At 44.6% G+C, this 12192-nt stretch overlaps 1 protein-coding gene across 6 annotated transcripts in view; it reads right to left on the bottom strand.

Moving 5' to 3' along the window:
* Positions 1 to 11958, bottom strand: part of AK2 (adenylate kinase 2) — a 28838-nt gene extending 16880 nt beyond the window's left edge. For 2 of the 6 annotated variants that reach the window (XM_017959452.2, XM_021939150.2), the window contains exons 1-2: positions 11714 to 11884; positions 6535 to 6652 (exon numbers count right to left, since the gene is read on the bottom strand). Coding sequence is in view for 3 of the 6 variants with exons in the window: in XM_021939145.2 (XP_021794837.1) it covers positions 11714 to 11806 (93 nt within the window). In the remaining 3 variants the exon portion in view is untranslated. Of the gene's footprint in view, positions 1 to 6534; positions 6653 to 11713 lie in introns of all 6 variants that reach the window. The other 4 variants (XM_021939145.2, XM_021939138.2, XM_009204293.3 and 1 more) reach the window with 3 other exon arrangements.
* Between the last annotated feature and the right edge of the window lie 234 nt (positions 11959 to 12192).

Below are 12192 nucleotides of genomic sequence, written 5' to 3' on the forward strand. Positions count from 1 at the left end.
CCTGGGTGACAGAGTGAGACTCCATCTTAAAAAAAAAACACAAAAAACAGGAAGAATAAAAATAGTACCAACACTTCACATGGTTGCTGTGAGGTTTAAATGAGGTCATGTATATAATGTACTCGGCACACTGCCTGGCACATTAACATGTGCTGAATAAACATTTGCAAAGGGATGAATGTGTAACTGCCATGTACTACAGTTACTGGGTCAGGGAGGCAACTACGAGCTGTTTGCCCCCAGGCAGAACTGGGTTTTCCCCCTTCCCTGTCACTAAGCAGCTGTATTATCTTGGCCACCTCACTTTTCAGTTTCCTTATCTGTTTAAAATGAAGGCAAGGCCGGGTGTGGTGGCTCATGCCTGTGATCCCAGCACTTTGGGAGGCCGAGACGGGCGGATCACGAGGTCAGGAGATCGAGACCGTCCTGGCTAACACGGTGAAACCCCATCTCTACTAAAAATACAAAAAATTAGCCGGGTGTGGTGGTGGGCGCCTGTAGTCCCAGCTACTCGGGAGGCTGAGGCAGGAGAATGGCATGAACCCAGGAGGTGGAGCTTGCAGTGAGCCAAGATTGCGCCACTGCACTCCAGCCTGGGCAACAGAGCAAGACTCCGTCTCAAAAAAATAAATAAATAAATAAAATAAAAAAAATAAAATAAAATGAAGGCAAAAAAGGCTCCATCTCATAAGGTAGCTGTGAGGATTAGCTGAGATATATACAAGGAGTACTTGGCATATAATAAGCACTTACATACTAGTTTTAGGAGGCATTATAGCATTTTGGTCCAGAGCATAGGCTTGAGAGTTAAACTACCTGGTTTTCAGACTCCACGTCCACTAACCATTACGTAAAATTGACTTAAGAAGTCACTTCACCTTTCTAAGTTTCAAATTTCCTCTAAGTAAAATGGAGATGGTAATAGTATCTATATCACTGGGTTGATGAGATTATATAGAATTCAGTATTTGCAGGCCCTGGCACATAGTAAGCACTCAGTGGGCACTGGCTGTTACCATAACCCCTGTCCTAATCCTACATTCATTCATACAGAAAGAAAACATTTACTAATGCCTTTTCCAAGAACCCTGTTGGGAGCCTGGGAAACAGATGAATAAAAGGCATAGACTATGTTCTTAAAGAGCTTATATTTGGTGAACTATATATGAGAATGCAGAATTAGAACAGGGAGAGACCCTAGACAGCTCAACACTGGCTTTGCAGTGGGGAAAACAAGAATGCAGAATTCACAAGGAATAAAATCAGTTCAAGGAGCTCAATCTTAGCTTTTTCCGTCCAATTGTTTTATAAACTAAGCAGGTTTAGATCCCAATTCAAACAAATCAGTTCACTGGGAGTTTTCTTTTCTTTCTTTCTTTTTTTTTTTTTTGAGACAGTTTCACTCTATCACCCAGGCTGGAGTGCAGTGGCACGATCACAGCTCACTGCAGCCACAAACTCCCTGGGCTCAGGTGATTCTCCTGCCTCAGCCTCCCAGTAGCTGGGATTGCAGGCACACGCCACATGCCTGACTAATTTTTATACAATTGGGAGTTTTCTTAGGTGCATGCTTAGGTGCACACAATAAAAGGTACATAGATAGGGTTGGTTTCTGATTCACGGACTGATTCAGTTAAAGCAAAGAAATGACTTTGTAGCAAAATGGAATCTAGAGAGAAGGCATTAAAAACTCTGTACTTTGGGTCAGGCGTGGTGGCTCATGCCTGTAATCCCAGCACTTTGGGAGGCCAAGGTGGGCGGATCACCTGAGGTCAGGAGTTCGAGACTAGCCTGGCCAACATGGTGAAATCCCATCTCTATTAAAAATACAAAAATCAGCTGGGCTTCCTGGCATGTACCTGTAATCCTAGCTACTTGGGAGGCCGAGGCAGGAGAACTGCTTGCACCCAGGAGGTAGAGGTTGCAGTGAGCCGAGATAAAGCCCAGGCGAAGAAGCAAGACTACGTCTCAAAAAAAAAACCAAAAAAACAACAAAAAAAACAAAACAACACCAAAATTCTGTACTTTGCAAAACCAGTGAATGTCAGGAGCCCTGACAATGAAAAACCAGGCTGGCACTGTGGCCATATATCCAGAGAGTGCTTTCTGCCAATCTTTCTCATTGCTGTTGAAATTAACCTGGGTAAACAATTTGGAGGTCAGGCTTGCTCAAGTGGAAAGGCTGACCAAAACACCAGAGAAGAGCTGTTAGCACAGAACCTGTTCTATTTTTGTCACTCCCAAACTGCAGGACTCTTATGCACTGTTCCAGGTGATTGGATTCTACAGCTGGATGAAAGAACACACACCAATAGGGAAGAAAACTAATTCCTGGCTGGGCACAGTGGCTCACGCCTGTAATCCCAGCACTTTGGGAGGCTGAGGCAGGTGGATCACCTGAGGTCAGGAGTTCAAGACCAGCCTGGCCAAGATGGTGAAACCCCGTCTCTACTAAAAATACAAAAATTAGCCGAGTGTGGTGGTGGGCACTTGTAATCCCAGCTACTCAGGAGGCCGTGGCAGTGAACTGCTTGAACCCGTGAGATGGAGGTTGCAGTGAGTCGAGATCATGCCATTGTACTCCAGCCTGGGTGACAGAGCGAGACTCCATCTCAAAAAAAAAAAAAAAAGAAAAGAAAACTAATTCTTTCATTTCCTGCTTGTTGCCTGGGAGTCAGTGTGGTAGGCTGTAAAGAGCATGTATGGGTTTCAAAGTCAGACAGATATTTATACTTGATTCCTAGCTAAGGCACTCAGTAGCTGTGTGATCTTGGGCTCAGTACTTAACTTCTCAGAGTGTCAGTTTCCTCATCAGTTGAATGGGGATAATGACTACTTCACAGGGTTTTTATGAGGATAAATGAAATAAAGTACCAAAAACATCAGACATGCAGTAGGTATTCAATAAATAAACGGCTCCTTTCCACAGTCTTTCTTCTTTGCATTACTCTTTATTTACAGACTACAGAAACTTAATGAAATAACTTTATTATAGTGCCCTCACACTTCAAACTTATGCTTTAGAGCAGCCATTCACAGATTCTAAATCACTGGAGGAATGTTGTTAAAATGCAGATTCCGGCCGGGCACACTGGCTCACACCTGTAATCCCAGCACTCTGGGATGCCAAAGCAGGCAGATCATCTGAGGTTGGGAGTTCAAGACCAGCATGACCAACATGGAGAAACCCCGTCTCTACTAAAAATACAAAATTAGCCGGGCGTGGTGGCACATTCCTGTAATCCCAGTTACTAGGGAGGCTGAGGCAGAACTGCTCGAACCCAGGAGGCGGAGGTTGTGGTGAGCTGAGATTGAGATCGGGTCATTGCACTCCAGCCTGGGCAACAAAAGTGAAACTCCGTCTAAAAAAAAAAAAAAAAAAAATGCAGACTCTGGTTCAATAGGGTACGGCCTAAGTACCTGCATTTCAAGCAAACTTCCCGGCCTGGATAAGTGGCTAGGCTCTAAACTACACTTTGAAGAGTAGGGGTCTGAAGTCCACACTCAGTCACAGTCTGTTGCTGTGAGTCAAAGACTGTTGCTGAGCCCAAGAAACAGGCTCATCACCTCTATGAAAACTCTGTGGGGTGGAGGACTCTGGGATAATTGATGGGAATGCTAAAACCACTAGAGAGAGAGCATGGTGGGCTGAGTGGTTCTCAAATTTCAGTGTATTATCAATCATCTGGGGCATTTGCTAGGCCCACCTTTAAAGTTTATGATTGAGTGGCTCTCAAGCAGCACCTCAGGTTCTGATGCATATACAGTTTATGAAGCCCTGATGTAGTGGCAGAGACTGAGTTTTGTAGTGGTACAGATCTGGGTTAGGAAACGGGCTCTACTGTTTATTCACTGCATCATCCTGAACAAATTACGTTACCTTTCCTAAGGTCTCGGTTTCTTTATCCATAGAACAGAAAACAGTGTCTATCTGCAGAACTGTTGAGGGGATTTAATAAGATTATATATGCAAAAACATCCAGCATAGGCCTGACAATTAGGAAATAAAGGAAAACTATCAGTCCTAGAGATTTGGTTTAATCCCAAATTCACCTGTCTTCTCATCTTGCAACCATCATCTTTTCCTTAGGTTTTTTTAAGAAATGAGGTCTTGTTATATTGCCCAGGGTGGAGCACAGTGGCTTCACAAGTGTTAGCCCACTACACACATCAGTATGGGATTTTTGGCCTGCTCTTTTTCTGACTTGGGCCGATTCACCTCTCCTTAGGCAACCTAGTGGTCTCCTGCTCCTGGGAGGTCAACATATTGATGGTGAACCTTTTTTTTTTTTTTTTTTTGAGATAGGGTCTCACTCTATTGCCTGTTGCCCAGGCTAGAGTGCAGTGGCATGTTCATAGTTCACTGTGGCCTCAAACTCCTGGACTCAAGCAATTTTCCTGCTTTAGTCTCCCAGGTAGCTGGGACTACAGGCATGCAGTACCATGCCCGGCTAATTACTGTATTTTTTGTAGAGATGGGGTTTCGTCATGTTGTCCAGGCTGGTCTCCAACTCCTGAGCTCAAGCGAGCTGCCTGCCTCAGCCTCCCAAAGTGCTGGAATTATAGGCGCAAGCCACTGTACCCAGCCTGATGCTGAATTTAGTGCAGATACCTGATCAGCATAGCACACTACAGCCCCAAACTCCTGTGCCCAAGCAATCCTCCCACCACAGCTTCTGGAGTAGTTGGGACTATAGGCGCATACCACTGTGCCTGGCACAATCACCTTTGTGCCTCCAGTCTTTGTCATTGCTGCTGTCAATGTTCCTACACATGCAGCTAGAATCGGAGGATGAATGGGAGACCTTGAGCAAATTGTAGTTCCTGTTCTATCCCTGAACTAACCCAACATTCATCAAAGTCACTCATCTGATATCTTAAAACACTGTTGGATATGCTACCTGCCCCCCAACACATACACATTCCAAAGCCTTCAACATCTCTGTGGTGCAATAGGGGAAGAGCCCAAATATCTTAGCCTGGCACTCAGCTGTCCTCCACAATCAACTTCTAAAACCTGCCAAGCCCTCCCAACTTACTTCCACAAGTGCCCTGTGTTTACGTACTGCATCACTGCAGACAAACTGCTCTTATGCATGGTTCCCAAATACATAGCATAAATGCCTCTCCAAGGACCTCAACTCAAGCTCCTCACTCCACAGGAATGCCCTCTCTGCTCCAATATTGGTCTAAGCCTTTTCTGTACTACACTTCTGAGTACATTTCTCCCATCGAAAGCCTAACTGGGCTGGAAGCAGTGGCTCACGTCTGTAATCCCAGCACTCTGGGAGGATCATTTGAGGCCAAAAGTTTGAGACCAGTCCAGGCAACACAGTCATACCCCATTTCTACAATTTTTTTTTTAATTAGCTGGGCATGGTGGCAGGTACTTGTAGTCCAGCTACTTAGGAGGCTGAGTTGGGAGGACCGTTTGAGCCCAGGAGTTCGAGGCTTCAATGAACTATGACCGTGCCATTGCACTCCAGCCTGAGTGACAGAGTGAGACCCTGTCTCTTAAAACAAAAACACCTCCCCAACTACCCCTTCTCCCGCTGAGGAATCATATTAACATTAACTAACTTTCAGCATCTGCATCATGCCAAGCAATTTTCCATGCACTGTTTTACGGTACTTAGTATGCATAACACATAACGAACCCATGAGGTAGAAACTATTTTTAACTGCATTTTACAGATGAAATTCAGGGACTAAGTTGCCCAAGATCACAGAGCTAGTAAAAGAACTGGCAACAGGCCAGATCACCAAGCCCTAGCTCTTAGCCATGACACTATAAGGCTTTAAGACAAACAACCCACAGAGCCTTAGTGGCTATCCTCCTGGAAGGGAGCACAAGGAGGACTTCAAAGTGCTGGCAATATTCTGTTTCTTGACAATGGGTGTAAGCTACACAAATGTGTTCACATTGTAAAATAAATCAAGCTGTTCACTTACGATATTTGCACCTTTTTCTAGGTATCTTATAGCTTAAGTTTTTTTTTGTTTTTTTTTTTTTAATCCCAGAAACCTGTGTTTGCATTTCAGCTGTCTCTTAACTTATTGGAAAAATCATTACCAGCCTCACTGGGTGAATAGGAGGATGAACGGGAGACCTTCAGCAAATTGTAGTTCTTGTTTTATTCCTGAACTAACCCAACATTCATCAAAGTCACTCATCTGATGCTTCCCACCTGGCACCCTGCATTTGTATGTATTTTTCCATTCATATTCATTTCTGCCTCTGCATCTAGATTACACAGCAACAATGTAAAATAATGACTACTCAAGAGTCAGATAGACATGAGTTCAAATCCTACCTTTGCTACTTACTACATGTGTGTCCTGGGGCAAGATACAGCCTCTGAGCCTCAGTTTCTCTGTCAGTAAAAAGGATTTCTCTCCTAGTGTTATAGGATTAAATGAGATGATGCATGTAAAATCTTTAGCTTGGGGGCCTGTCACATAACTGAGCAATGGGTGACTATGTTGAAATTATTACTCCCTCCTGACATGCATAGGGTAGGAGAAAAATCTAACCTGGGGCAGTAGATAGCAGCAGAAAGAGCAGGAGCTTTGGAGTCATTCAGATGCAAGCTCTGTAAATTACTTGCTATGTAGCCTAGAGAACAAGCCATTCAAACTTCAGTTTCTCCAACTGTAAAAGGGGAAATAAGAGTGTGGGTCTCAGAGTTGTTGCAAGTATCACTGCAAAGACATAATGGATGCGTCTGACCCATAAGACTGCCTAAGCGTGCCTGGCCTCGAAGAATTGGGCATAAGTTTGACACACGGAAGAAATGAGGAGGCGCTGGCAAAAAAGAAAAACAAGAAACATACCTTTGGTTTTGACCACACCGAAGGAACATCCAACCCCAAAAGGGAGGCAAGGAAATAAAGTTATTTAAATAAAACAACAAACCCAGGTATTATAGATGTTTTAAAACATTACATTGATGCATAAGCGGGTAGTTTTGAAATATTTAACTACTTTAGTTAAAAGTAAGGAGTTTTAAAAGGAAACTATTTCAGCCATGCAACATAAAGCATATAAAATACTGAGTTACGCAGGTATAACAAAGTATAGCAAGAAGAAAACAAACATTACTGAGCAGGCACTACGCACTAACCCCAGGTTAGGGATTTTTCATGTAAGATTGCAAACATCTGCCAATGGGAGCCAAGCAGGCAATGCAACTGTGTGAAATGAGTCAAATGTAAGCAACAGGCAGTGAAGAGGACCGTGCAGGGGACAGGAAGACACACAGACCATCCAAAGCAGCAATGCCATACAACTGCAAGTGACTGCTGCCACACTGGAATGGAGGCATCACTGCCAGGTCTTCTGGTTTCTCAAGAGAAACTGGAGCTCTGGATTTTTAAGAGAAATTGCATAACTGAAAACGCTCTGTGGTCAACTTACTATTTTGAAAGCTGACAAAGAGAATAAATGAAGCATTTATCCTGACTTTTCTATACCAACCACATCACAGGGTAACCAAACAGTAGATGAGGGGAAGTTTCTGTTTATAGAAATATTTCAGCTAATAAATGACCAGGGAACAATAAAATTATTAGAATACCACCATTTCACCATCCATAATGAATTACTGAACCTAGACACTGAACAGCATGACTATAAACACCACAGAGACAAGCAAATACCATGTGCCTCCTCAGGGACAGCACAGCACCCACCATCTGTGAAGTAGTTGGGCCAAAAAATTGAACCTGAATTGAATTAAGTATATAGTAATTAAGAATAAACCACCAATTTACAGGAAAGAGAGGGCAGAGGAAGATGTTAAGTACACCAGAGAAATACAACTGAAAATTTCCAGACAGTGGTATAATACACCCAGGAAAAATAATCCCATTTCTTTGGCAAAACCATAAGAAAAAAGAGAGAAGGGGAACTTATAAATTAAAAGAAAGGATGGGCACAGTGGCACATGCCTGTAGTCCCCGCTACTTGGGTGGCTGAGGGAGGAGCCCAATAGTTCAAGACCAGCTTGAGCAACATGGCAGGACCACCATCTTTAAAACACTAGAAAAGTTAGCCAGCATGGTGGCATGCACCTATAATCCCAGCTATTCAGGAAGCTGAGGTGGGAGGATTGAGGCTGCCATGAGCTATGATTGGGCCACTATACTCCAGCTTGGGCAACTGAGCAAGACCTTGTCTGTAAAAAAATAAATAAACAAAAGAAATGTAAAATGATCACATTGGTAACACAAAAGAAAATCTGAATAAAAATTGTTAATTTTTTAAAGGATATTATGCTTATGTTTTAAAAAATTATCTTTTAGCAATACATACTAAAACATCTACAAATGAAATGTTATGATGCCTGGGAGGTGCTTTATAATAATTTGTGAAGGGAGAATGGCTGGAGAAGCAATGACCACCAGTTAATGGTTGGGGCTGGGTAAGGGCTCATTATACCATCCTGTCTTCTTTTGTGTATTCAACATTCTTCATAATAAAAAGTTAAGGTGTATGGAATGTCTCTGCAGGCTACATGTTATTGTAGGCTACCATTTGCAACCTCTGATTTATGATCTTTTTTTCTGAGACAAGGTCTTACTCTGTTGCCCAGGCTGGAGCACAATGGTGAGATCTCAGCTCACTACAACCTCTGCCTCCAAGGCTCAAGTGATCCTCCCACCTCAGCCTCCTGAATATCTGGGACTACAGGCATGCACTACCATGCCTAGCTAATTTTTGCATTTTTTTTTTTTTTTTTTTTTTTTTGAGACGGAGTCTCGCTGTGCTCCCAGGCTGGAGTGCAGTGGCGTGATCTCGGCTCACTGCAAGCTCCGCCTCCCGGGTTCACGCCATTCTCCCGCCTCAGCCTCCCAAGTAGCTGAGACTACAGGCGCCCGCCACCACGCCCGGCTAGTTTTTTTGTATTTTTAGTAGAGACGGGGTTTCACCATGTTAGCCAGGATAGTCTCGATCTCCTGACCTCGTGATCCACCCGCCTCGGCCTCCCAAAGTGCTGGGATTACAGGCTTGAGCCACCGCGCCCGGCCTGCATTTTTTTGTAGAGATGGGGTTTCACCACGTTGCCCAGGCTTGAACTTTTTTTAAAACTCCACAAAAATACATACAACCACCAATATTCCTATTGTTCCAACTCTGGAAAGTGTACAGAGGTTAAATGACTTGTGTAAATCTTAACCTTTCAACTCCCAGCTCTAATCACATCTCCCCTATTTCTAAAAAGCCTTCTCTGACCAACTCTCACCATCATGCACCCTTATCAATCAACTCATTAATATAATGTTCTTCTAAACTTCCTGATAAATCATGTCTTACACTGAAATACATCCAAGTTGAAGGAGGGGAGGGGAGATGTGTTACTAAGATAAAAGGGAGTCAAAATTTACTGAGTACTTACTATATAACAGGTTGTCATCTAGGTTGTGGGTGCTTGATACACACACACACATATATATATCATAATCTTCCAGTATCGTTGTGAATGTTTAGTTGATGAGGGCAGGAACTTTATCAGTCTTGCCCGATGCTTTATCTCCAATGTTAGGTGCTCATGAAATGTTGAATGAGCAAGGTAGGTATTATCCCCATTTTTCAGGTAAGAACACTGAGGCTCAGAAGTTACGTAGCTTGCTAGATTATAAAACCCTTGTACCAGTACTATACTAGGACAGGTTGTTCATTCCATAATTACTGAAATTATTAACTTCAATATGAGTTAAGGAAAAAAAATCTCAGGGCACAGTGGCTTGTGCCTATAATCCCTGCACTTTGGGAGGCCAAGGCAGGAAGCTCACTTGTGTCCAGGAGTTCAAGACCAGCCTGGGCAACATAGCAAGACCCTGTCTCTATAAAAAATTGTTTAAAAATCAGCTGGGCGTGGTGGCATGTGCCTGTAATCCCAGCTACCTGGGAGGCTGAGGTGGGAGGATCGCTTGGGTTCACACCACTGCACTCCAACCTGGGCAACAGAGGGAGACCCTGTCTCAAGAGAAAAGAAAAGAAAAGAAAAGAAAAAAGGAAAGAAAAGAAAAGAAAAACAACGAAGCATTTGAGCTACTCTGATTATATTTGATCACTCACAGTAAAAGTCTGCAAAGTCTAAGATTAAACATCCCGAAGCTGCAGATTACCCAATAAATAAGTGTGGCAGCAACGGGAAAGAGATGTCAACAATGCTGAGGATAAAGGATAAAGGGATCAGGTACAGGTAAGCTCCAAATAAGAATGATCTCAGTCTGTGGAGAGAAAAGAAAATTGTCTTTTCTGACCTAGTGCCCAGGTCACAGGAATGAATGAAGTGTTCCAGAACTTCTTTCCTTAACACCCACATTAATCTGTGACATTCATCCGCTTCCACTAACCCCCCAAGAGACAAGTAATGTGCCACAGGGGGTACCAAGAATGAGTAAGATGGTCTGTTTGCCAAGATTTTTAAAACTTGGCAAGTGCTAGGAGGAGAAAAGCGGGCATAGGGCAGTCCCCAGATTCCCTTTCATTTGGGAGCTGACTTCCCTCTTTAGAGCCTAACAACAGGCAAGAGACAGAGGCTTAGTGCCCCAGGGGCCATGCCAGACCCCAAGCAAGAAGGGGACATCGATAATCCAACCTATGGGCTTCCAGATCCTAAATGAGATCATCGATCCCAACCCTGACCTATGGCCCCATTATGTCCCAGATCTAGAAGGGGCCCAGATGCCAAGTGAGGCCCCTGTTGCCTGTTAGGGCAGACGGTAACTTCAGACTCTAACTCCATGGCTCCTGAGGTCTCAGGCTCATGAAACTCATTTCACTAACTTGGGAAAGCCACCTGACCTTTCTGGGCCTGTTTTTTAACGTGTTGATTGATAAAGTTAAAATTTCAAGTTCCCTATAAACAACAACAAAATTTTTTTAAAAAGGAAAAAAATTAAAAACCAAAGGGAAAGAAGATATAAACAAACAAAAATAATAAAATAAAAAATAAAAAAAATTCAAGTTCCTTCTCATCTAAAATCATTTGAGTCATCCCAAACTGCTTAGCCTCAGTAGCCTCAGGTCCTAACTCCAAGCCAGGTCCCATGAGCACTCCCAACTCTTATTGTGGACACTACTCAAAGTGCGACTCATGGCTCTCCAGGCTATAAACCAGTTCTACACATTAACCTGCAACTTTCAAACAGGGGGAGCCTTAGGTTTCCTCCCATCTCTATTCAACTGGCTCACACAGCACATGTCAGCTCTCCGCCCCACGTGTTGGAGATGCTCCTCCTCCCCTCCCCCTAAGTCATAAATCATTATCAAAATCTCCCAACCTCCAGTGCCTGGAATGTAACCCTGATTCTGGACAATTCACCTCCAACTCGCAGGGCACCTGGGCCATAAAGCTAATTGCCTCCATTCAGTCTGTAATCTAGATGCTTCGGCCCAGGGCTCACTCTACCCCTCAAACCTTTCCAGTCTCCAGCCCCTTAGTGGAACTAATCGGCCCTTAGATTCCCTAACACAACACCTCAACACTGAATCCCTCGCCCACTCCAATGCTAACTCAGACTGTCCCGATCTCCAATTTGGACCCTCCCCGAAATGCCTCACCAGAACCGAGACCCCGGCCAGCGTTCCCCGCAGGCCTCAGTGCCCGGCCCGCTCCAGGCAGGTCCAGGGCTTCTGGATCTCTGGCCGCCTTGACCTTGGAGTTGGGCAGGCTCCGCCGCCAAGCCCAGTCCTGCCGCTCACCTGGGTGCCTTTACCGGCCCCGGGAGGCCCCAGCAGCACGGCCCGGATGCCTTTAGGATACTCGGGTTCTGCCGCTGGCACGCTGGGAGCCATGTCCGCCGAAGTCTCTCACTGCTACCAGATCGCACACCTCACAAGTCCAGTGCTTCCCAGGCCAACGCACGCACGCCACGCACGTCCCACTAGCCGCTCACACTGGCCCATCGCCGCGTCCGTCAGCCCGTTCCACCCGCCCCTGGGCACGACGGACACTTCACCTTACCAACTGCACGGCGATACTGAGGAAGTTTGCTTTTGATTGGACAGAATTGGTGCGTGTTAAGGAAGGGGCGGGCCAGCATGGACTGAGGGCGGTGGGTGTGCGGAGTGGGCGGGAAAACGCGAAGGAGAACAGGAGGTCTGGCGGAAAGGTATAGTTCGTCGTTTGACGGTTGATGACACCAGCAACTCCATCGAAATCCTATTAAATTGCGCGTGGG

Source organism: Papio anubis, chromosome 1 (assembly GCF_008728515.1).
Source record: "Papio anubis isolate 15944 chromosome 1, Panubis1.0, whole genome shotgun sequence".
NCBI lineage: Eukaryota > Metazoa > Chordata > Mammalia > Primates > Cercopithecidae > Papio > Papio anubis.